Source organism: Electrophorus electricus, chromosome 11 (assembly GCF_013358815.1).
Source record: "Electrophorus electricus isolate fEleEle1 chromosome 11, fEleEle1.pri, whole genome shotgun sequence".
NCBI classification, from domain to species: Eukaryota; Metazoa; Chordata; class Actinopteri; order Gymnotiformes; family Gymnotidae; genus Electrophorus; species Electrophorus electricus.
In genome coordinates this window covers 16,820,797-16,848,073 of record NC_049545.1, presented here as the reverse complement: position 1 = coordinate 16,848,073, position 27,277 = coordinate 16,820,797, and the positions used below count along the sequence as shown (strand labels likewise).

Here is a 27,277-nt window from a genome sequence, read left to right as displayed (position 1 = left end):
ACTTGGACCTTTTCAAGCCTGTGTTTTCCATAGTTGAATGAAATGGCAGAAAGAATGATTCGGACAGTGAAGTCAATAATGAAGGCAGAACAAACAAAAATGGACCCCACCTGGATTTTATTGCCCTCAGAAATACGCTAGTGACTGGTCTAGGTTTCTCATCTACTGAAGTATTGATGGGGAAAATCCTTAGAACTGATATCCAAGTGTTTAATGCCTGTTGTCTAGGTTTCAGCAAAGCATAAGTCAAAGAATTGCAGCAAAGGCAAGCAACGTATTACAATTCACTCTTGTTGCGTTTGAGCCAGGTACAGCTATCAACATGGGAACCACAAAATGGTGGGCACAGGCTTAGGTTGAACAAGGGGGAGGGGGGGGGGCATGATCATACAAGGTAGTGACACCAGGGTCATGGATCACGTATCAGTATAACAGTGATGACTCCAGTAATGTTCAGCAGTCCTGTGAGGAACAGCTACTTGATATTTATCAAGCTGATAGAGACAGATCCAAGGCTTTTTGGTATTGGCTAACGGAAAAGGTCTGACCCCTCTGGTGGGTCATGTAGTGGTGACTTATGACCCTATTTATGAACATTAAGATGACAGTTCTTTATGTAATTCATTATATGCAAGTGATGTGTAGTGGTTTACTATTGTATGGTAAAGTAGGTTTTTGAAGGGGTCATCACAGAATTAGACTAGGTCCAAACACGTGTGATTTTTGGCTACTGTTATGTTGTGTTTTCTTTTTAAAGCAAAGTATTATGCACTGGGCAATAGTGTTACATTTTCCAAGAATATTGGCTGTAGTACAAGCATAATACTTGCAATGGTGTCATGTGACTAGTATTACACGTGTCACGTAAGACATGATTAGCTGGTACTGTGCAGTGAAAATAAGGAAAAGAATGACTATAACATGGTGGCAAAACCCTAAACTTGCATATGCTCCAAATAGTCATTTGTTCTCAAAGAGCTCTCCACTTGGCACCATGAGGACACATATGACATAATCTGGTGATGAAAGGCAGATGTTTGTTAAACAGAAACTGGCAATTTTTCTGTGTACATTGGCCAAAATTCAAATGCCCCCCACCCAGATGACAACACATGCATTCTCGAGCTCTTAATTACTTTTGTCAAGGAGGTTCTGGGTTCAGACTGAAAACCCACATACTCTTGCTGCTACAATATGATGTGATGCAATTGGGGACCTCTAATAATGGGTGGAAGGTATGATGTTTAAAATGCTCTTGAGCAAGCCTGAAAATGTTTTTGATTGAGGGCATGTGGTCTATGTTTGTTTTGTGAAATACATCACTTATACATTCAAAACCTGCAACAATTAGTCCTTGATTGATTGATCATTTACCAAAACACTACTTAACACACTATTTTCATTTATGCAATTCAATTTTGATACTCTGACAGTTTCAGCAAAAATTCAAGGCAATGACATTTTATTGACAGCTGTACTCAAATTTATATGCATAGTTTGTGAGATGAGTTCATTACTGATGGCTCTTATTCTTCAAAGCTGCATATAGCGAAATCTGATTGCAAAATAAGCGCATGAACAAACTTTACTCGGTTAAATCTTGGATGTATTTGAATGATCAAACTCATTTGCATTTTTCTTGTAATTAATAATATATTTTTAAATAAATAATAATTTATTTATTTATTCATTTCTCAATATTATAAAAATATACTTGCAAAGAAAGCAATTAAAAGTTCAAACAGAAATGGAATAAAATTTGCCTCCTTTCATATTGATGATTAATCATATTTGACCACAATAATTGTAGCTATTTAGGGTCGTCTTGTGAACCAGTTGGCTTCGTCCTTTTACATTCACTATTCAGGCTGGCTAACTTGGCTGTGAAGTTACTTGAAGCAATTGCTAGAAAATAACACATTTACAGGAAGTGCTTTGGAAGTTGTTGCTTGGTACAGTTGTAATAGGGTAAGTGTGTACATGTTTACAAATTACGTGTAATTTGTAAATGTCAGACTGATTTTGCAGCCAGGGACCTTTTTAAATTAACCTTTTATAAATGTACTCTATAGATTGTGTACAAACAGACAATAACCTCTAACTCTGATTTCCTGAAATTTAAGTATTTGCCTCTGGATGTAATGCCTTCCTTTTTGTCTTCCAATTTGAGCAAGCATGAATTGCTTATTGCTACAGATCCACAAGTGCTACAGACGTGCATTAATTGGGGTGTGTTTAATATGAGGTAGCAGTGTGCCAGCACTTGTTTTCATGCAGATGAATTTGGTTAATCAGTTCCATTAAATCACCACTCCTTGCCACATCATATGCACTGTACACTGACTCACACCTGAAGTAGTTAAAATGTCATTCATGATGGCTATTTTACAGAACTTTGATGAATAAAAACCAATTGTTTTGCTCCCGTGCCTTTAGTCTTGATTTATTTTAATTTATGTCCAACATAGCCTAAATCACTACTTTTTCTCCTACAATAAACATTGCAAAAAATTGCAGACCGGGCACATTTTGTTGCCTTCTGCAAGTAAATTTACTTTGGAAATAATAAATAATGCAAAAAGAAGTATTTGACATATGTGACAAAAGCAAGTCAGAAATTGCATACCATATAATTCTAAATGGTGTACCATGTAACCTTTAGTGTAATTGAGATTATACTGTAAAATGCTATAATCTGCAATACCTAGAATAATCTAGATATTTTTATTTTATTTTTAAATATGCAGAAAAGTAGTGTGCTGTAGAAGAGGCTTGTCGTAATGCATCAAGCCCATTATACTCCACAGAATGGGGGATGTATGTGGTTAAAGGAAATTGCCAAAAACGGCGAATTTTAATTCTGGGGAACAAACAATGCTGTGTTAAATTTTAAAACATTTAACTTCTGGGGAACCATACAAGAATCAAAACCATTTTTTTAAATTCCCCAGAAGTTACTGATATAATGCATACTGCTATAGTAGTAACTCATTTGGATTGTCAACTATTCATGCCAATGAGCATTTACCATGTGATTTTATTTTATGTAATGTCTAAAGAAGTTTTCTGTGATCATTTGGGTTAGAAACAAATTATTTTCGTTCAGAGCCAAACTAGCGCATTCTTCTGGACAAGTATTTTTCACTCAGAGAATAGGTCACACATGCTATAGTTTAAATTTCAGTTGTATCCCAGCATTCTTTGCCAAAGTTAAAATCGCTTCTAATCGTCCCAAGTGGCGTTTTGAAAAATATTTGTAGTTAATTAGTTGGTCATGTGTCATGTGGCCAGAAATTTAATTCAGTCTTTTCTCTTCTAAGTTTTTAACTAACCATATAGTCGACTGCTTGTATAAAGGGAATAATTAAAGTCAAAGGCACGAAAATAATGTGATGGGTAAAATCACCCCAAATTCCTATGATGGTCTAAAGGGCCTTTCTGTAAGCCTATGCGGGCCTATGCAACCAGAGCAAGGTAGTGTTCGTTTGGTGGTAATCAAACTTTGTATGCAATTTGTTACATACCAGTAATTTGTTGTTGTTGTTGTTGTTGTTGTTGTTCTTCTTCTTCTTCTTCTTCTGCTTCTTCTTCTTCTTCTTCTTCTTCTTCAAGATTTAGTGTTACTCAGACTGTTTTAAGGTAGTTTAAACTAATTTTATGCTAAACTTTTTTTTAATCTGGAGGTCCATGTGTTTATAGCCATTGTCATTTGCAGAATTACCATGCATTTTGTTGAGACTACTTTCGGTGCTGCAGGACTATAGGGCTGAACAGTGATATTCTGGACCTCTAGAAGAGGTTGTTCACATGTTGGGTACCCATTTAACTCTAACTGTTTTTATGGTTTGTACCACAGATAGTTTAAATGTGCAAAAAAACTAAAGAACTATAATATATTACAAATGACCTAATACAAATTACAGTGTGGATTATGCTGCAATGGCTCACCTAGTAGAGCAGGTAGAGCAAGGTGCTAGCAACACCAAGATCTCATATACTGATAACTATGTAAGGTACTCTAGATAAAGGCACCTGTCAAGTGGTATAAATATAAAGAATACCAAGCTCATTTACGGTCAGTGCTATAGATTTGTATGGCCAGTACTTGTTTTGTGCCCAATCAGAAATTACAGCTGTGTGGCAAGTTTAGAAAACTCTGCTGGCTACATTTAATGAAATTACTTACTTGAAAACGTCATGTTTTGAAAGACACAGTCAGTCTCTTACTGTGCAGCCATGGGGGTGACCTTTTTGCTCCTATTGTCACTTATTTGCATATTGGGGTAGGGTTGTTCAGGGTTGTACCTTATTCATGTGTGGTGTCCCTGTGTCTCCTTTGCCTTATATGTGCAGTACACTTATGTGTTTGTGTTTATTATTTAGTCACTCTGTAGCAGAAATAGCTAATGAGCTGTTAGTTAACAGTTCATTCAGCTTCTAGCCATTGCTGTTCTAATGGTAATGCTTGAGCGCAGTTTGGGGGGAAAAAGCAATGTTTAGGTTAGCCAAAGATAATTGTTGTAGCATAGGTCTATATACCTTAAAAATGGGCATCAGAATCGAAATTGTTGGACTGTATTGGGAACCTCTGTTCTGTTGCAGTAAACATCCAAGGTCTTGCCCTGGTTAGCCATGCCTTGGGGGATACAATTAGACCTGCTACAGACATAATAATGATATAATAATGCATAATTAATAATGATGTACAATAATGCTCTGATTCAGGCAATCTCCCTGCTTGTGCCATTGTGTGTAGTTTTGCTTATGTGGTTAATAGGTTGGGAGTCTTTGGCCAGATGTACATCAGTTAACCATGCTAATTAGTATATGAGAATCATGCTTTGATGGTTCTCAGATTTTTTTTGCCCCCTCTCTCTCCATAATTTCCCTTACTTTTTTCAATCTTAGATGTTGGATTTTAATATTCCTCTAATTCTATGTTCTTAAAGCTTTTCTTTTTATACTATACTTTACATTCCTTTGGAGTTTAAATGTATAATTTTACATTTACCTGACACCTTTTTCGAAAGCGACTTACAATTATGACTGAGTGCAACTTGAGCAATTGAGGGTTAAGCGCTTTGCTCAGGGGCCCAGCACTGGCAGCTTGGCAGTGGTGGTGCTTTAACTATCAACCATCCAATTACAAGTCAAGCACCTTAACCACTGAGATACCACTGCCCATAATTGAAATCATGTAGGTAGAAATCCTAGAGTCACGTTTTAATTATTAAACATTATTTTACTTAATATAATTTGTTTTAACCTAGCTTCCATCCTTCTGATGCATCACTGCTCTGCATACATTTGTCAGGTATTTGGTACATTTCTTCCAAGCACTATTTGACTATAAAAATATTCTCACTCTTTTAATGTAAGCCACCCCCCCTTCTCAAGCCGCAAGACCCATTCACCAGATAAGCCAGAAAATGAAGCTGGAAAATGAGAGGGCCTCAAATGTGGTATAAATAATAAGTAATTATAAATATAAGTAATTTACACTGTTTTCATGGCTGGGCTGAAAAATGAGACAATGAGACAAAACACTTGTATTTGTAAAACCTGTTGTGCATGTGATTGTCAGCTGTGAAGGTGATAACGATTTAACTTCTGGTGAACTGTTGTGGTCCGTACAGCTTTTAACAGCCAGAAGAGATGCAGCTGAGTTGGAATACAAACATTTATCGCAATGGCTATGAAATAAATGTCTCTGCAGGACCCTCTAAGATATGCCCTTTAATTGCTCAATCATATCAGCATAGTAAGAGAGCATCCCCAATATTCCATTTTCCTCAGTTATCTCAGAAATGTTTTCTATTAATCAAGTGATATTTCTTTCCTTGAATGAGAGGTTTTGCAGTTCAGGTGAGCACCTTTCTGTTTAGAATTTTGATCAAATTAACATTAAAAAATGTTTAATTGGGTTTGTTTGCCACTTGTCTTGTAAGGGAAGGTAAAAACAGAATGTGGAGACACATTCTCCCTGTATTGCCATTTGATGATCTTGTAAACACAGCAATGTCAATTCCCAGGCAAGGCAGCACTGCAAACCGATGAGGGGTTTGTTTGGGTTGAAACACTTCCAACTCTTCAATATCCAATAACCCAACATGGCAGTGTGAGTGTTAACAATGAATAAAGCTGTTCCTTGAAAGTGTCTGATTTTTATAAGTATTTTTCAGTGAATGCTGACAGGTTTTTAATGGGTCACTGTGAAGAGAGAAGGACATTTGAGGCCCTCTCATTTTCCAGCTTCATTTTCTGGCTTGTCTGGTGAATGGGTCTTGCGGCTTGAGGGGGGGGCTTACATTCCATAGAACAGGAGTACTGTTACAGAGACAGCTTGACCCTTCCCCCACCCAGCAGGAGTGCAGTGGGAAGTGACCTCATTTATGAATTTCCATTAGTTTACTTCAACCACTTTTCTTCTTATGAAATGATAAATGTGAGCAACTCAAGTTTGTAGAACTCGTTATTATGCACGTTAGGAGAGTCTGAACGATCTATAAACTGTTGGCCTCCATTAACTGTTGAGATGCAACTCAGTTGAAATTACACCATGAAAGCACAGTGATTCCTGGTCTACAATACCTCTTTGATAATAATTTATGGGTAATTTGCCTTTCATGTGGCTTTTCCCAGGCTGCCTCTTTTTAATAGTTTTGGTTTTAATAGAGATAGGACAAAATAATAATTCCTGGGCTTTGTTCAGGAATCGAAAGGCAATCTAAATGTCTGCATTAAGGTAATAGGGTTCTTCTAGACTGTTAGAACAAGTACTATAACATTTGGATAGTGATTGTGAACAGGCATGAATCATCTCAAACCCATCAAAATCATTCAGTGCCTATCAGCACTTTGAATACATTGCTGTTTTTTGTGCTAGAAAGTCACAGGTAACATAATTCATTTCCTAAAACTGACAAAAACATTGCAAATTATTTTGTGTTATTTAATTGGGTAATAGTATTAGGTTTAAGATTTGTTTTTGTAACATGCAGCCTGCTTTATAATAGCTGGTCCAACTAAAATAGATAAAAATCTGGGGAAAAAATTTGAGTGGTTAGCATTAACAAAAAAATAAATAAACATGATCACATTAGTTACATAGAGAAGTATTTCCTGTAAGATTAGAGAAAGAGAGCAACACAAGTAGGAAAATTTATTTTTCTGTATGTAGCTAATAGCGATGCACAAAAATTATATTTCTAGGAGGAACTGAAACAGAAATTCAGGATGCACTAACCCCAGTTAGGTCACTATAGCATGCAAACTTAAATACAAAATGCATTCATGAGTTCAGAAGTAGTCTCTTGTAGTAAGATTGCTGCTGTTTCCATGTGCTTGATGGTGTGGGAAGTGCTTTGCTATGTTCACACATACACAGAGGGAATCGGGCTGTCCTTGAATATATAATGCGGTGCACAATGCCCATGTGGGGTGCCAATCAAGCTAGAGAAGCAGATTTGGTAATGTTTGGTGCTTGATACTGTTTAGATCTGTCAGTGATGACTCTTGCAAGCGAGCAAAAGAAACTGGGCATTTTTAACCACTGTTTGTTTTTAATGTGTTATGTTTTTTCATATTTGTATTTCATATTTAAAAAGGAAATTTGTTGCATTTTTATTCTTTCATTTTTATTCTATTTCTATTATATTATATTCTATTTCAATTGGAATGTCGTTTTTAGCCATTCCTAGTGGGAATTTCAGTGCATTTTTATTAGGTAAAAGTAATCCGTGTTTTTATGTGACAGAAGATATGAAGTTGTTTCCTGAAGTACACAATGTTGCAAGTTAAATGATTAAACCATTTAAAGTACAAAAAGAATACAAAGGATGCAATGAGGAAAATATTTTTATCAGGCAAAAATGGTAATTAAATACTAAAAGGTTTGTCACAGAGGACTAGGATGAGCAGTAACGTAAGACTGCGGAGACCATGGTTGCAATGCTAAGCAAAAGAGCAAGAGCGTGTGTGGCAGCGATGGCAGTCATCTAAGAGCAGGTTGTCAGGGCGGTTTGTGTGATGTTAATGAACATCTGCACCATGCCTGGTGAAGACTTGTCAGGCAGAGAGCTACAGAAAGGAGGAGCTGGCTGGGTGAAGCAGAGCTGGCTGGGTGCTGTGCACTTTGGCAGGCATTCTGTCCTCAAACAGACTGAGAGGGCTTGTACTGATCGATGGCATACTGGAGTGCTGCATTAAGCATAGAAGATTGGTACCTACAGCATGGTAGCAATTGATAATGTAACACACAAAAATAAAGAGTTGCTTATTAAACAAAGATTAACATGTTGAGATGTTTGATTTGGAATTAACAAATGTAAAGACAGCCATTGTTGTTATGTGAACCAATGAATTGCAATGTTTCCAATAGTTGTAAGGCAAAACAATACAGGTTTTGGATTAGGAGCTGATAGAAAATTGATGTACTCCCTTAGGTTACCCCTAAGGTTCCCTCACCATGTTCACACCACAGGCTTGAGCAGTTGTCTCCATATTGATTAAAAGAAACATTATGATGATTAAGGGAAGTAGATAATGCCCTTGGGTGTATGCCAAACAGCACTAAAAGAATGTTAACATTAATGAATGCACATTGACATATACTGGTCTGCATATTAGCTAGTCCTGAATATGTGGTATATCTGTATTTATATCTGTATTCATGTGACCTGTAAGGAACAGAATACCACGGTACTATGGGATAGAGCTGGGAAACATGATGGTTGTCAGACCTTCTGTCTGAATGTTAACATTTTGCCCAACGAAGAGAGACTTATGTTTTTTATTTAAGTATATAAGGATAATTCTTTGTTTTTAGTGACATAACAGTAGCATGGTCTTTTAATTCCCAAACCTAAGAGATAGTTTGGCTGATTTACCAATTTGTGTCCATGTTGCAAACACTAAATCTGCATGATTTTTAAAGGTTTAAAGGCTGATTGTGCTCTGCAGGCCAATCAGGGTCAAAACTGAAAAGCATCACCAGTATTCACCAGTGTTATGGCAATCATTTGCCTAAAGTTTTATTGATCTGACTCAGTGTTGCTGACTTCTGTCCATTTAAGTAACAAAACACAAGCCCTGTGATTTGTATGCAAAGTAGTTAATTATACACTGTATAGCCTCCTAATGGCAGATCTGACTCCAACTCAGCAGTCAACATTATTCTGTCTTTACATGTACTGTTTCTCTGTACATTTGTAAAGATGCTTTGTAACAGCTGTTGTAAAAAGTGCTATATAAATAACTCTGACTTGACTAAATGGGCAGAAGTCAAGAAGAGTGTCACATCAACACAAATGTCCAAGTCCAAGCACCCAGTGAGTAAGCCAAGGGTGACAGTGGCAAGAAACTCCCTAGAGCATGAGGAAGAAAACTTGAGAGGAACCAAGACTCAAAGTGGGGGACCTCCGCCTCTGGCCAACAACAGACCCTCCAATAGTAATAAACTTTGCAGAAAAGGAGTAGAAAAAAGTAGTTAAAGAGAAAAATAAATAAATAATAATAAATGAAAAAATAAGCAATCAATGTCTAGTCTGGTCCCAATGGTGTGCATGTCTCTGAAACCCATCCCACAGAGAACGTCCATCTAGGGCAATGGGGAGTAGTTGGCTGGGGTGGAGGTGTGGTGGGCTACAGCAGGGGGCCTCAGGGTGTGGTGGGATCCGCCATGGCAGCTGAGACAAGTTGAGGCTCAGTACCATCATGACATCATGGGTAGGTGTACCTCAGCAGAAAGTGTGAATAGGTTAGGTATGTCCAGGTATGAGGGTGTGTAAATTAAGGAACTATAATGTGCAAATACTACTTTTCCTGACTTCTTCCCATTTAGGTATGAAAACACAAGGCTTATGATTATAAGCAAAATGGGCAATTCTGCACTGTAGAGCCTCCCGGCAATGGATTTGCCTCAAACATTGCAGTTTTCCTCATAATGGTAGTGTGAATATGTTTCCATTTTGGTCATTACTATGATAGTGTATCAGTGTATGTGGCTGCAACATATTGATCAAATTGGTACCAGTGTCACTTTTCTGAGACATATCAGTCAATGAAGTCAACATTTTAATTTTTTTTAGGTTTCAGACACTAAAGATTATTACAAGACCTGATTTGATGTGATTGAATGAAAATCCTAGAACTAGTTTGAAAAGAGAACATTTTTATACAATTAATGAATGTGACAAAAATAAACGTTTTTTAAAGTCAATTGCAAATTTGTTTGGACAACTACAAGGAATCATTTGAATCCAGTTGTATGAAAATATGTAGGAGATATAGTTGATTTTGTGGAATAGTTCCCACTATTGGCCAAACATTTTGACAGTATAGAATCACAGAAAATCCTTACACATCTACAGCATTTAAGCTTCATGATGATTGGTCAGTGTTAAGGCTGTCAAATGCCTTCTGAATGCTGATTGGCCAATGGTGGTCACAATTTTTGACATATCAATTAATCTTTAATTATCCATATATATATATATATATATATATATATATATATATATATATATATAATATATTCATGTTTTAAAGGATGCAAAGATCCAGCTTGATCTGATGTTGGGATGCTGAGAAAACTGTATGGGGTTTATAGCGCCCCCTATTGACAAATTCGCCAAAAGCATTTAATGTGTATCTGCTGTTTAAGAATAAGACATTTTTAATAAGGTTTTCATAACATGACCGTAGCATGGACTTTTAATTCCAAAAATTATTTATTTAGCTTTTTGTCCACCTTGCAAACACTAAAACTGCATGATTTTTAAAAGGTTTAAAAGCTGATAGTCCACTGCAGTGCCTTGTGCAGGCCTATCGGGGTCACAACTGGAAAGCTTCACAAGAGTATAATATCAAACATTTGCCTAAAGTTTTATTTTGATCTGACTCTGTACTGTTGCTAACTTCTGTACAGGTAAGTTTAAAAGTTATTTTAAAGGTGCTTGTTGGAGTGTCTCAGATTCAGTTTTAGGCTGAACAAATTGTGAAAGGTTTATAAATGCTTAAATGTATTTAAAAGCAGTATTGTGTTTATGCTTTCAAATAGTATGTTGGTAAAGCAATAGGTAACGTTGTTGAATTATTTGATTTTAGTGATGTATATCAGCAGCATGGTTTTTTTGCATTTTCTTTTCTTTTTAATTTTTTTATTCCCAAACTTGGGATATTTATGTATGTACATTCTAATACATTTGTACCCAAGAGACACTACCCTTTTGTGGTCCATGTTAAAGGCTCCCAATTGCACAGGAAAAGCCTTGCAAGGATATAGGAAGTTAATTGTTCACATTGTTATATGAAGAATAAGTCACAGATTTTAAACAAATGATTATTTCTTTCAAAGTATTCAGTTTTTCCCATGAATTATATTTACAAGTCTGCTTGGCATAAATAATCACTTATTGGTATCCACATTATCAATAGTAAAAGCTGCATGACAGTTAATGGTTGAAAAGCTGACTGCACTGCAGGGCCACTCAGTGTTTGTTATATTGTGTTTGATGCTAATTTGATGGTGAGTTTCATTTAAGCACTCATTTTCAGTCAGTCTACTAGTTGGAGTCAAAGCACCTGCATACTAAAATTACAATAAAGAAATAAGATTTTCTTACTGTGTTTGACTTCACTTACTTTTTCTTACTGTGTTTGGTATGTGTTTTATGTGGAAATGTGAGGCAGTAGTTTGCTTCTGAAGCTCCTGGTGGCTCCATTTGAGTATATCTTTGAGACATGTCCTTTATTGCTCTTTTTGTGTGGAATGTCTTTGCTATTGAACTGACTGCCATTCTGTTTTCATTGTCTCTAATCACACTTACACCCTCCAACAGCACACTGGAAAGTGATGCTAGTTAAAGTTTCTGAAATCAAAGAGATCTGCCTTGTTGTTTTTTTGTTTTTTTTTGTCCTGGGGATAAAGCAGTGAGTGGCTCTTTTTGTATGTGTCAATGACATCAGCTAAGGTTGCATTTCCTGACTTTGTTGTGGGGGATTGGTTCCCTGTGGACTGCCAGTGGGGCCACATGAACTGTTCTCTCCCCGTCTGTCAAAAATCCTAGTTGACGTGAGATAATTGGTTATCTGAACTGAGACGGGACTGGCTGTTCGGTGCTAGGACAAAGCACAGAGCAATTGATATTGATAATATCAGGTTTCTCTGTGTCAGCTTCATGGATGGAGTCCTCCTAAGTAAGTTATGCTAGCTCTTGGTGATATCATAAATAAAAGGTAGAGTACAACATGCACGCCTAGGCTAAAATCTGGGTGCTGTCAGCCAAGCATGAATGAATTTGTGGCTGCCTCCTAAAGACTGCTACTTGAATCTGAAACCTGTTGATAGGCATACAGTCTACTCTCCAAAGCAGAGTCTGCCAACATGTTAGCTCATTACTCTCTCTCATCATAGCAGTCTAGTTTTTGTAGTAGAGGTTGAATGTGGAGATGTCTTCCAAAACAGACTGGCACCTCTATGATTTATATTGATACGTTATAACACAGCAGCCTGCTGTAGTTTGAGGAACAAGTGGAGCTATATAATGTTCTTTGTAATATGATGGGCAGGAGGACACTTATCTGGTCATTCCTTCTTCCTACCACATATTTAGGAATTCTCTAGCCAATTGGCAACATTAATATATGTGCTCCTGTAATGATATTAATTATATTTATAATAAACAGAATTTGAAACTTCTGCTTTTGAAACCATTTAACACATGTTTCCTCTCTTGGGATTATTTTTATCTTAAAGTAAACTTGAAGGCTTAGTTTGGACTACAGTGCATGTGTCTCTCTCTATTTTTTCAACCCTCTCTCTTCACCATCTCTTTATAAAGACTCTAGAGGAGCCCCCATACCTGACTGTTGGCACTGATGTGAGCGCCAAGTACCGTGGAGCTTTCTGTGAAGCCAAGATCAAGACTGCCAAGAGACTGGTCAAGGCCAAGGTGAGCCATTGCCTTATTTTAAAAGAAATTACAAAAAACAGAGTCAGACAGACTGTCTTGAAATGAAGCCTCTTTAGTCTGTTTTATAGAATAGGGATTGTTATACACATGGTATTCTCCTGAAGCAAAGTCAATCACAGTAAACAGAGTACAGTAGTTGTTACTGTTGTTGGGATGTTGAATATGGTTTTCTGATGCCATACTGGCTTGTTCTGACTCCTTGTCTCCTGTGGCTCCTGTGTTTTTTTTTGTTGTGTTTCCCCCCCCCCCCTCTTCAGATGCTTTATAATTCATGTTACATAGAAATGAAATGGGATTAAACAAATTGTTCATAGACCAGAGTCTCTTCTCCACAATGTAATCAAATTCTGATCTCTGTGCTGCTGATATACATCGTCTGCCATAGCCCCTGCATCTTTGAATTTCATTGTGTCTCTTTGTCTACTCTTTGTCTCTCCATGTCTTACTCTCATTCTACCCCTCGCCCCCCGGTTTTCCCCCATCGGAGACATCTTAAGTCACAGAACAAGGCCTTGCATAGAAGGGAAGCTGTGCCTATCCTCACGATAACCTGACTATTTTGCTCCTTCAGTTCTGCTCTGTTTGTGTTGCCTCACATCCTGAGTCTTCAGAACATCTTTGCACTTAATAATAATTTTGCATACTGTGTTTGTGTACAGTCATGGCCAAACGTTTTGAGACTGTTTACTGCCTCAGTTTTTATAGATCCTTTTGTCAGATGTTTATATGGTATATTGAAGTACAATTATAAGCATTTCATATATCAGCTTCTGGGCAAAATCTTGACTGATGGCAACCCATTCTTGCCTGATCAGTGCTTGCATCTGATCACAGTTTCTGTGTTTTTGTTTTGTCCACACTCTTTTTGAGGATTGACCACAGGTTCTCAATAGGATTAAGACCTGGGGAGTTTCCTGGCCATGGACCCAAAATTTTAATGTTTTGTTCACCGTGCCACTTGTTTATCACTTTTGCCTTGTGGCATGGTGTTTTGTCATGCTTGAAAAAGCATTGTCCATCACCAAATTGCTCCTGGATCATTGGGAGAAGTTGGAGGATGTTTTTAATACCATTCTTTATTAATGTCAGTGTTATTAAAATTTTGAGCAAGCACTGATCAGGCAAGAATGGGTTGCCATCAGTGAAGATTTTGCCCAGAAGCTGATTCGCATGCCAAGGCGAATTGTCTTTACAGTGTTGACCCTTCTTTTTTAAGACTTCTTAAATATTAAGTCTTTGCTTAAACTGAATTTCAATAAAAAGTGTATTTAAAAAAAAAAAACACTTATGAAATGCTTCTAATTGTACTTCACTATACCATATAAACATCTGGCAAAAAACTGAGGCAGTAAACCTTGTGAAAACCAAAGTTTGTGTCAGTCTCAACTTTGGCCATGACTGTCCGTATGTTTTTCATTCTCGTCAAGTGATTTTTCCTGAAAACCATTCAATAGACTTGTTATTGCAGGTTTATCTATAGATTAGGATTTTTTTTGTATCTGTTCCCTGTGTGATAAGGATGTAATGCTGTAGCACGGAATTCATGTGTGTACTTTGCTTTGTCATTTTGCTTTGTTTTAAGGCAACACCGACAGGCTTGTCCTGATCTGTATGAATTTTAACTTGACTTCGACTTCAGTCCTAATGACTCAGATCATTGCTTGGCGAACTAAGACTTACTATTGGTTTTGTTTGCTTGTTTATAATAAATGTTTATGTGTCTCTTTATTAACTTATTGTATTCATTTAGAAATATGCCAGTGATATTTATATTTTTATTAATACCTTAACCATTTTAAATTTGGTATTTTGTAACATGCCCTCATTTAGCACCATCTGGCATGTGTAAATTTATTAGTGCCAATGTTGCCTCATTTTCTGTACACTGAACATGCATGTGAATCAGATCTTTGTTTTAGAATGTAGCTTCGGATTTCAGCTAGACTTGGACTCGGACTAGACTTGGACAGACTTAAACTGTGCTTTGAACTCAGCTTGAGCTTGAGACATAATTACTCAGCTACAACAATATTCAGATTGAAAAAACTCCTATGTGTATTTGGTGAGGCTATGCAAAGGTTTTGGTAATGACCAAGTCAAGGCTTTACTCAACAGTGTGAGATGAAGCAGGCATTTAGGCACTGTTATTGTTCAATTGCAAGAGGAAGCCCAGCTTTGAGAACACACGAGTTTATTTGATATTCCATCAGACTAGATGGTGGTTCCTTCGGTTGGAGTGTAAGGACTGTTCTCATGCAGCCAGGAGAAGGGAAACTGGAAAGAGACACTTGGTCAGGTCTAGGCATACAGGTGTTTCAGCTAAAATCCCCTTGTTATAACATGTTAAAACTTGGTCAAATACAAGTCTTTTATTTATATTTGCACCACTTTTTGGGTGGTAATGTGAAGTCTGGTAAACCAGTACATGGAGGAAATGGTGCTTTTTGTTTTGAGAGTCTGCACTGCTCTGTAACACCTTACATATGGAGTTTGAACACATGTAAACACAAAAAAGACACCAAGTTCAGGTGAAATAGTGTTTATGGGAAAAAAAAAACTGACAAGATTTAGGAATTATTTTAAACAGTTGGTATTCAGATGGAACTTGAGATCGTGGATGAAAAGAGAATTTGGCAGAGTTTCCAGTATCATCTACAAAGTATTGGTAATTGCTTCACTGCTAACAGCACTAGTCTGGCAGGAACCCAGATTCAGTGTTATTGACCAGATCAGTGGTATAACAGATCACTAGTTGCCTGTCACTTCAGGTAGCTGCGTATTTACTTTTGGCTCACTAAATCCCCATGATTTTACAGGTGACTTTCAAACCAGACTCCTCCACTGCAGAGGTGCATGATGAGCACATCAGAGGAACTCTGAAGGTAAGAAAGTCTGTTCTGTCCGATACTGAATTGCTTTATGTGCAAATATAAGGTAGCTCAATCTGTAGGATCCTTGTTGGTGAATGATCCGTTTTCCTGATGGCTTAATTGAGAAAGAAACTAGGCGGGACCAGTTATGTATTGTATTCTTAATGAGCAAGTCAAAAGCCTTTGAAGCTGGCATGTTTAAAACTTCACTCTTGCAACAGCAATGTTGTTGGTCCATGCAGTATGCACATCTATTATACTTTGTGAGAAAGTCCTAGTAGCAGTGTTTCCTGTTGGGGTTTTAAAAGATGTGCACTGTGTCTTTGTGGCTCTTTATCATATAGCTTATGTAAAAACCTCCCTAAGGGGCAATATTTGCTATAAAATATTCAGAATTTTTCAAAAACAACATAAGTGCACAGGAAATTCAATTTGATAGGTGTTTATTCTTTTTTGTACTATATTAAATCATAAAGATCAAATGTAAGAACTGTGACCAACAGCAAGGCAGTCTGGGTGCTGTCACTAAAAGAACATAATGAAATTATACAGTATACAAAAAGGAATTTCTAATTAACAGTAAATTACTGACTGACTATTATTTGAGTAAAAATTGAATTCCCTTTTCACACAAATATGTGAGTAAATATAAAAGTTTTAAAGGACTCAGAACATTTTTAAAAAGTCACTAAAGTATATATGTAATTAAGTTAATGTATGTAGGTACTACCATGGGGTTGCCAGGGTACTTTAAGCCCAATTTAATGTTTGTTTGTTTGCATTTTGATTTCTGTAACAGCCAGAGTTCAGTGGGACATTAGTTTGATGATTACATTTTTATTGGTGGCAATCCCATGCATTTTCTTTTAATAAAAAAAGGGTGGAAATTAAAAAGCAGGAGGTTGCTAGCTAAATGCCTGTCCATCAAACACATCTGCCCAGTTTCATACAGAAGATCAGAAGAGCTGACTAAAATCTCTATAACACCAATGCATCTGTCTGTTGAAAACTGTTTTATGCTGTGATGTTTTATGGTATACTGTAAATAAACAATACACTTGTGAAATTCACAGTAGTGAAACCACGTAATAGTTTTAACAGATTTAGAATATGTCTTAAAGGAAGCAATTGCCTGTATGTACATAACAGCACATACAATGTGAAAATGTAATCGTGCACTAACCATTTACCTTTAGTACAACATCAATTGATAAAGGTCTTAAATGGTTATAATTTAAAATGACATTAAAATGTTGCTTGTAAATATATATAGAGGTAGTCAAAATAGCAGTGAAGTACATAAGGTTTCCAGAGAAACAGTAAGTTTCAGTACAGATTGCTTCAGAGAAGTCATTTCCAAATCACCCGGAATGGTGACTTTTTGTGGTTTAAATAGACAGGAAGAATTGATCTGAATTGATCCAATATTTAATAATTAAGGAAAGACCCCTCAAAGATTTTTCTTGGACAGTGTAATTTACAAGGAAGAAGACATCAGTTTATATGGCTTATCAGCTGAGTTCATGCTTAAGCACGTCAAGCCAGCAAAATCCAATTTCCAAGTGTTAAATCCAATGCCACAAACAAAGTGAAACACTGGAAATGAGTTTAGAGTAAACTGTTTTCTCTGACTTAGGTGGGTGCTGTGGTTGAAGTGAGAAAACAAGATGGAATCTACCAGGAAGCCACCATCAACAAGCTTACAGATGCTAGTCTGTATACTGTTGGTAAGTGGGCAAGATATTAAATGTCTTATTTCTTCTTCTTTTTTTTTAATATACTGAAAGGTAAATATTGTGTCAAAATAAAACCACATTCACTATTTCAGAAATAGAGTAAGAGTTGTCTTGTTCTTTATGTATGTGTGCATATGAATTTGGTTTATCTTTGTTTATTTAGCATTTTGAACAACAGCTGATGTCTTACAGGAATCTAGGTCTTGTCCTTATGGAGATATATGTGTGTGTGTGTGTGTGTGTGCGTGCGTGTGTGATGCAGGATAACTACTCTCTATTTAATGTTTTCTGCAGTGTTTGATGATGGTGATGAGAAGACCCTGAGGCGATCTTCACTCTGCCTTAAAGGAGCACGTCACTTCGCTGAGAGCGAGGTCACCTAATTTGCATGCCTCCTTCTAAACACAGATCACCTTGTGTAGTGAACAGTCAATTCTTCACTGAAATTCAGCAAAAACTACAGACATTATTTTACAAACATTTAGAATCAGCCTAATTAGGGATGGTTTGTTAACACCAAGTCTAATTAGGCCAGCTAAGAATGTGGTATGAAATCACTAAACCAATTTTTTTTTGTATTAATCTGTCTGCTTTTGTCATGGTAATCTTTGTAAATGTTCTAGTTTGCACTTTTGATGTTAAATTCAACTCTGTATGAATGGTAGCTAAACTCTCATTTGATATCTACATGATGTCTGTTCTTTCCTTATAATGGTTGTAGACACTTGACAGGCTTCCTCTGACTAATCCTGAACACTTTGGAACACCTGTCATTGGCAAAAAAGGCAACCGTGGGGGGCGACGCTCAAATCCAATGTAAGTGTGTTTTGGTATTTTTAAATCTCTAGCATATTGTGGGTGATGAGTAATGCTACATAGTGTAATCCTGATTTAAGGTTCAGAACAAACATGAGCTCATTTAACACAAATTAAGCCTAGTCTTGCACTGAATTACAGTGTCAACAGTATAGGAGATTCTTTGTAGTCTAGGTTTAGGTTTTGTCTGAGAAACCAACTCAAAGCATTTTCAAGAATTTTTAAGGTTTGCCATGTTTTAGGGTGACTGTTGCAATACTTCCTGTCCCAAAGTTTTGTGGTGAGAATCATTTTATGGTTGCGTAGGTGGGACAATAAGTTCATTCACTAAAAAGTGATGGCTCTGCAATTTACAGTTCTCTGCTTTGCGCTCCTGGCCTGGAAACGCATATTTTGTGTGTGTATGCACACCTGTGAAGCACCTTTGACAGAGTCAGCATTGTGAAGCCATACCAGACACAAAATGACTTTACACCTTGAGTAAAGGCATATGTTCACCCTGTTCCCAGCTCTGCAGAGAAGAGAGAATGAATGAATGAATATCGAACACAGAGTTTACCATGGAAATATGAGCCTATTCTTTGAACAGTCCCACAGATCTATGGGGAAACGAAGAGAAGACCAAAGTTTTAATAAATAAATAAATAAATTTCGTGGTCCTGATTCTTGTAACAAATAGTATACCTCTGTCACAGCTATAAAAATAATCTTAAACTAATAGTGACCACAGATTTCCTGTGGGATCATCCATTAGCCGAGCCCTTTCTCAGGGCCATGTGGCTGACTGGGCCATGTTTACATATAGGCTTGAGGCTGTTGCCTGGCTACATACATGGCTACATGTGTGAAGGAGCTAGTTTTTCCTGCGCAGTGTGCTGCAGTGCTAGCACTTAGCCAAGAGCCGCATCAAACAGTGGCGAGTGAGTGGTCCCCTCATCATGTACACTCTAATTAGCATTTACGCTTATCCATAAAAAGGCAATGATGACAAGGGAGAGAGGGAGCTCTGCTTTCTGGTAGGATTGTAGGCCAGGGCAAATGGCTTAAAAACAATGCGAGATGCAAGGTTTTATTTGTGCTGATGTCTCTGTTAACCATTCAATGATGGGAAGGGAGGTATTGATTTTATAATAGCATTGCTTTGTTACTAAACAGTGTTTGTTATCCAAAACAGGGCTGAAAGTCTTTTTCTATAAGCCTATATAATTGTTTGGCTTGATGCCTTCTGTTGTGATTCATTTGATTAATGCTGGCACATGTAACTCCGCTGTATGGCAGTCAAGAGGAAGAGTCCTCTTCATCATCCAGTGAGGAAGAAGAAGGTGACCAGCAACAGAATGAGGAGCTCTATGGCAAGGTGGTTTATGTGGAAGGCCTTGCAACAGCAGACAAAAAGAAGACAATGTGGTACCCTGCCCTGGTAAGACAGTCTTCAAACCAATCCAGAATTGTAAAGCATAAATAATGACCAAAGACAAGACTACTTTCAGTCCAAATAGTAAAGAAAAATACTTAGTATTATAGCATGATTGAGAAAACTAGTGTCAGTGAAGCTTTAAAAACATTTAGGCGCAGACAAGGAAAGTTCTTTCTTGTAATTTTTAATATTCTGTAATTATTCTGTTACTGATAGGTTTTACTCTGGTAGATCACAGGAGTACAGTATTATTAGTTTACAAGCAGTAGCTGTTATTTCACGGAGCCATTAAAAGTAGGACCCATATATTTTAATTAGTTTTGCAGGGAGTTCTGAGTGACTTCCAGGTTGTTGTTAGTGGAGCTGTACTCTCTAGCACCATCTAAAGGTTCTCTGTAAAATTGAGTGTAAAAGTGAAAAGGAAAAACAAGTTTTTCCTTGTAGTAGTAGTAAGTAGTGCATAGCAGGGAGGATGATGGAATGACTGCAGTGTATTTGTTTTTATTAGGGAGGGCTGGGCTCATATGTCCACCCTCAACCCATGGCCTTGTTTTGGCAGCAAGCAACAAAAACTAAATGAACTACAAATGTTTTGATAAATACAGCGTTTTGTAGTTGGTTAACTCTCACTAAAAGTAACAATTATTTTTAGCTTGGTTTATTTATTATTTAGTCAAGTCAATGATTGTTTATTATGAACGTGTAGCTGTATGTCAAAGTTTTTTTGACTTAAATTTATATATATTTATATATATATATATATATATATATATATATATATATATATATATATATATATATATATATATATATATACTGCTTTTTACAACAGCTGTTGTCACAAATCAGCTTTTCAAATGTCTGGGTACAAGCCCTCATAAGCAAGCCAAGGGTGACAGTGGTGAGGAAAAACACCTTAAGATTGTGAAGAAGAAACTTCAAGAGGAGCCTGTGATGGCCTGAGTGCCACATGGCAAGGAGCAGGATGCACAGACCTCTCTCAACATAGACAGACATTTATTCACACAAGACACAAATGATAAACAATATGGCAGCACTTGATTTACTGATCACTTTACTGATTTACTGATTCACTTGATTTACTGATCAAGTGATGATCAAGTGAACACTGCCCAAAAATTGTCATTATTGGCAGTTGACATACATTTAAAAAAACAAAAGTTTTAAAAAAGGAAAAATAATGAGCAAAATATTAAAACATTCATGATTGTTTATCAAATGCTTTGGTACCTTGTGCATTTTCCTCTGGCCAAGAGGACACTGAATCTTGTGTAATGTTTGAGACAGGTTTTTTTTTTTTCAGTGCAATTCCTCAGATTCCTTGGCCCCTTCAAATAGCTTACAAAGGTCAGGTTTAAGATTGAGATGGCCTTTGGCAAAGGTGTTTGGTTTTTTTTTTGTTTTTTTGGTGCTCACTTTGTCTTGAAGAATATTTTAGACCATCATCAGCTATAGTCATGTGCCCCAAATGCTGCTTATAAGAGACAGAAAATGCTGAGACAGGTTCCTATGGTTTTTGTATCTTGCATTTACCACCATATGCAGTGGGAAGTAGGTTGTTTCCTGTATGAGCATTCCTCATTCATTCAATAGCAAGTCCATACTTCATCATGGCCTGTTTTGGTCTCCATTGTGTTTTGATTTTGGATCAAAGCCCCAGTGATGTTTTGCAAAGTACATACAGTTGTTTTTCAGGTCTGATGGATGCTGAGGTTTGCTTTTGATAAACTTCCTAGGTAGCCTGTTTGCATGGAGGTATTACCCATTGTAGTTTTGAAGATTTTGTGATCTCAAGATGCAACTGGAATCTAACATTTTCTAACTACAAACCTGGGGAATTTTTACCCCCCCCCCCCCCATATAATAATATTCAAATTATTATATGATTTGAATATAATAAATCAGCAGCTATGCATTTTATAACCTTCATCTGATTTATGAATGTGAACTACCTTTCAAATTGTTTATTAATTATGAACTTTAACATATTACTGAATGAGCAAGGAATTTTAAATTGTATGTTGTATCTTTTTACACCCTGGTGAAAGATGAAATTATGGATGACCAATTAAGAGTTTCTTAATTACTACATTTCTTTTAACAGTTTTATTTTAACTTTGCTTTGCCTAGCTCGTCTTATAATGTATGATGAACCAGATCACAGAGGACAAAACAAGTGTTTGTCATTATTAGCATGAACAAGGAATTTGCACATGTGTGTCCTTTAGTTTTTTATACCCTGGTGAGGGGGAAATGATGGATGACCACTTAAGAGTTTGTAAAATCCTTATTTTCCTTTTTGAATATTTTACTTTAAATTTGCTTTGCATAAGTCTTCTTATATTGTACCATGAACAAAAAAAAATATCACAGATGACAAAACAAGGGTTTGTCCCATTTTTTAGTGAAATCTATTAAATCATTTGATGGTTCTTCACATCAGGTAATGAATTATGTGTTTTTATTAATATGCTTAAGTTATTTTATGACTTGTGGTTTCATTCGATTTTTATTTCAACCTCAAATAGCTTTCACAACTCTTGCCCCAGTCTTTTTTATTCTATTTATTTATTTTAAACTGGGCCCCATTTCCCAAATGCTTTGTGGTGTTACGATCATCTTAAATGAGAGCAAGTGTTCAGGGTCATACTCGCTTTACCATTTAATGATGCTCTTCATATGATGGTTTTGGGAAGCCCACCCCAGCATCTTTGAAGGGGTGGACCTTTGAAGAAGCCACCTAAAATAAAGGGCAATGTGTTGAGAGTTTCCAAATCTTAAAAAAAAAACTTTGTTTTGTTTGTTAAAAGGTTATCTCTCCTGATTGCCATGAGGATGTAACGATGAAAAAAGACAGCGTGTTTGTCCGCTCTTTCAAGGATGGGAAGTTGTGAGTAACCTTTAAATGTTTTATTTCAAAGAGGGGTCACTAGTTCAGACAAAAAGTTTATTGTTTTTAAAAAAGGTTTTTTTTTTGTTGTTTTTTTTTTTCTTTGTTGGGCCAAACTGTCTGCATATGAAGTGTGACTATGCCAGTCAGAAAGGAACACGCACCCTCAAAGGTGCCAGAAGTAGGTCAGACTGAAATTCTTGGAATATATAAAAAAACAAACAAACAGTCATAGCTATGCATTAGCAGTGGATGCCTGAAGTAAGTGCTGGTTTTGGTGCAACATTCACTAAACTGGTCTCAGTTAAGTTACCAGCAACAGAGAACTTTCAACTAATGGAACAGTAATATCATGTGCTGTGTTCGCTTGCATGGTTGTGATGCCCTATGAGAGAAAAATCAAAAGCAGGTTGTTTGTGTGGAAATTAATGTTGAAAACTTATGTGGAAACTACAAAAAAGCAAAAAAGAGAAAAAAAACACGAACTCATCAAAACAATACATAATTGTTTCGGTTATTTGTTGTTTATAATCTAATTTTACAGAATTTTAAAAATCTGCACTCTAGTATTTAAGGAACCTCTCTTTTAAGGTGGCTCTCTTTTTTTTATTTAAAGATTTAAGGCTCTTTTTATTTAAAGAGGTTAAGCTTGTCTTTTAGCCTCTCAAACAGTGTAGAGAGAGATCAGAAAAGCATAGCAAAAAGCTTATTTGTATTTGATACACTGAAACACCTTATTGCAGTCACTTTTGAACTGAACTTTGTTTTTTGATTTCAGATTTTCCAGAATTATTTAAGACTTATAGAAATTAGTGTCTGGTTTAGTATTAGAAGTGCCTATGATGTAATAAATGTAGCTCTCATCAGTTTCCAGCATGGATAGTTGAGCTGGTTAGTGTCTGAAATGGGCTTGTAGAGGAAAGTTCTAGGCTGGAATCCTATAGGTTGGAATTTCCATGTTCTCCATGTCTGTGTGGGGTTCTTCCAGGGTCTCCTGTTTCCTCCCATAATCCAAAAAGAGTTAGGTCAATTGGTTTCTCTCAATTCTTTTGGTATGAATGTGTGAATGACTGACTATATGTATGCATGCCCAGTGATGGATGGTGCTCTGTCCTGGGTGTTATCCCTCCACCCTTCCCTGTGACCAGTGCAGTTCCCCAAGGGTCTGTGATTTCTGGATGAGATTGCTGGCTGCCTATCACTAGGCATGTATGTTGATTTAGATGTAAAAGCAGGATGTTGATTCTAAAGTGTTTTTGGGTACAAGAAAGGCACAAGTGTATTATTATAAGTGTTAATAATTATAATAATAATAATAATAATAATAATAATAATAATAATAATGGTGGAGCTTTCTACTTTAGTTGTACAACTTGTAGTAGCTTTGAAATTATTTAAGAAGTATGCTTTTCACATTAAATAAGGCCTCATTGCTACTGTTTAGTGAGTTGTAGAGAAGTCAAATTATTTTGATGTATGAAGAGAGGGCACCCATCTGATACCACGTATCGGAATCGGGCCAATATCATTAAAAAATGCTGGATTAGATATCATTTATAAAATGTTTTAAGCACACTTATCCGATACTATCACAAATCCAGCCTGAAAACAGCACAGCAATGCTTTGCAGCAGCACACTGCAGGTCACGGGATAAGGTCACGGGTTAACAGCCAGGTTAGTTTGAGCACAGTTTAAACACAGCTGTAGAGATTACTTGTAGAGTTAACTTCAAAAATAAAAGTTTAATTAAAATTAAATCTATTATGCTCAAATGCAAATATCCATGTATTCATGGATGTGTGGGGTAACAGGTAATCTGCATTCTAGTGAGAGCATTTAAATGAGACCAAAAAAAAACAACGTTACCCGTTTTTCCGCCATTGATCCATGACAGTGATTTATTTATTAATCTGTTCATTAAAAAAAAAACAGTGAAATTGCCAGTTTGGCTATGAAGTAAAGGAAAATCAGGGTTGGGGAAAGGAGAAAGAGCAGCAGTAACATGATGGAAACAGAGCTCGAAAGAAAGAAAGCAAGCACTCTCCTTCAATAAATTCATGAAGTTAATTACTATATGGCTTTAGTATTTTCAAACTACATGAAAAACCATTAACCTACTTGTTTTAAGGTGCACTGGAAAATCTTAATTAAACTTTTTTTTCAAGCTTTTCTGTGTCATTTTTGCTAAAAGACATTGGAACTCATTAATTTCCTGTATTATTTAAAACAAAGTAAATGAATGTTAACATGTTTTATCTTTCAGTCACACAGTTCTGCGGAAAGACATTCGTGAACTTCACGGTGAGATGGCTCCAAAAGCAGATGCCAGCCTCAAGCCAGGTCAGAGAGTCCAGGATGACCACTGCATACACCCTCTCAGAGCATTTGCACAGTGAATGCTGTTCATTTTGGCAAAAGCAGCCTTTGGCAGATACATTTTAAAGACTTGTATATCTTCAGAAGCAGGTTATTGAGAGGAATGACATTTGCTGTATAATTACTGATTTGGAAACAGCTAAGCCTATTATTTCAGAATTTACATTTTGGCATGTACACTAGCCCATGCATACATTGCAATGTGTGGCTGTATTGCCTCAACTTATGTCCACTGCATTTGGATTTATCATATCATCTTTAAATGCACATCAAGATGGGTTTTTTTTTTAGTTTTTTTTTTAAGTTGCTGTATGGTTGGATGCAAAGCACAGTGAAAGTGATCAGTGATCAGCACAGTGATCAGTGTCAGTGATTTACAACAAATTTGAAAAGTTGTTACTGTTACTGATGTGAATGTTGGTTTTACACACCTGTGTGTGTGTGTGTGTGTGTGTGTGTGTGTGTGTGTGTGTATATATATATATATATATATATATATATATATATATATATATATATATATATATATATATAAAATTAAAATCTCTTCTAGCCCCTGAGGAGAGTGTTTATCCTTGCTCCATATGATCACTTTTCATATGGGATAATGGCTGCAAAAACCACAGTTGATTATTGCTTTCATTTAACCCTGCTAGTGCTGCTAAAACTTGTGGAATAGTACTTGTGGAGTATGTTTGCTGAGATGGTACCTTTTCAGGTGATGGAAAAGATTTGCTGTGTTTCCTGTCTTGGTTTCTATGGACATATTTTGCACTTGTCTTAATCTGTAATTTTTCATATGTCCAAACGACTTCCATATTATCTGTGGCATGTTAACTTTCTTGTCAACAACTAACTCAGTATAGGTGATTTCCACTCAAATGTTCCCTTGTTTCCAGAAGTGTTTTTCAACACCGGTACCTCAAATGATGCTGTACTGTTATAAATGGATGTGTACTTTAACTTGCGAGACAAAAACTGCAGACTGAGTTGCTGTTGTCATATTTATTTTTGCAGTGTGATAGCTATCCATATCAAGTAAAAAGGCAAAAGCTGGTAATCGTTGACAAATTTAACGCAATCCTGTTCCATGATCATTTTCACCAAGCACTACTTCCATTTGTTCCATTCCATTTTGTAATTTTGTGTGTGTGTGTGTGTGATTGTGTGATTGTGTGATTGTGCGAATGTGTGAATATGTTATTGCAGCACTGGATGCAGCATGGGATTTCCAACGGAATGGAACTGTGCCTAGCACATGGAGGACAGAGGTGAAGGATGAAAGTTCCAGCAGTGAGGAGGAGGAGGAGGAGGAGGAGGAAGAAGAAGAGGTACAGGAGGATGATGGCAGCAGTGAAGAAGAAGTGAGAATTCACAACCACACGACATGTATAGCTTGTCCAAATGTACTAAGGAATTACACTATGCTGTATAATACATGTTCTACATGTTGCTAGAAAATTGGCATGGACAATTTACGCTGTTATCAAGGCAGGAAAAAAAAAGTGTTAACAGAAGTTCCATTTGTGTGCCTTTTAAACAAAAGGAGAATTTATTTATGCCATAGGTTCCTTATTCTGGGCTTAATCCCAAAAGGGCATTTAACAGCTGTATTTCTTAATGATTGGCTTTTGCCAGGTATGTCATCAGCAATAGTCGGAAATACGCCTCGTGTATATAATTTGCATATAATCTTGAGGATATAGTGGCTGCCGTAAGAAATGAGTGCACCAAACTGACCTGGATTTATGCAATTTTGAGCAGAGGGTGAAGTTTCTGCAGAGTGTATGCAGACATTTTTTTTTTATTGGCACTCAGAAATCACTTGCCTGATCTTTTTCAATAGGGACAACAATTCCGGGGAGAAGACAGTAAATACACTATATATAAATATAAATTCGTTAATATAATCTTGGCCATTGTACTGGACAAAAGGATATGTCCTAATGCATGTCCTTGCTATCTGGTGCTTCACCATAATTCATAATACAGTCACGTTTGAAAATGTACTACACATTAATAATACATCCAATTGATTTAGTGGTGTATTTTTTAATTTTTTAAAAATCATTTTTGTTTATCTAAAATTGATTGGAAAAAGGCATTAGAGGTGTTTATTAGAGGTGACACCAGGCAGGTAACTTTACACCCTCCCTGGTAGTTTAATCCCTTCATG

General features: G+C 36.5%; 1 protein-coding gene across 6 annotated transcripts in view; it reads left to right on the top strand.

The window, feature by feature from the left end:
• The window catches only part of arid4b (AT-rich interaction domain 4B), a 48,650-nt gene that overhangs the window by 8,999 nt on the left and 12,374 nt on the right, over positions 1-27,277 (top strand). For all 6 annotated transcript variants that reach the window (XM_035531518.1, XM_035531516.1, XM_035531515.1 and 3 more), the window contains exons 3-11: positions 12,843-12,953; positions 15,791-15,856; positions 17,481-17,571; positions 17,875-17,954; positions 18,302-18,396; positions 19,675-19,816; positions 22,645-22,724; positions 24,989-25,065; positions 26,311-26,465. In XM_035531518.1, coding sequence (XP_035387411.1) covers positions 12,843-12,953; positions 15,791-15,856; positions 17,481-17,571; positions 17,875-17,954; positions 18,302-18,396; positions 19,675-19,816; positions 22,645-22,724; positions 24,989-25,065; positions 26,311-26,465 — 897 coding nt within the window. The remainder of the gene's footprint in view (positions 1-12,842; positions 12,954-15,790; positions 15,857-17,480; positions 17,572-17,874; positions 17,955-18,301; positions 18,397-19,674; positions 19,817-22,644; positions 22,725-24,988; positions 25,066-26,310; positions 26,466-27,277) is intronic.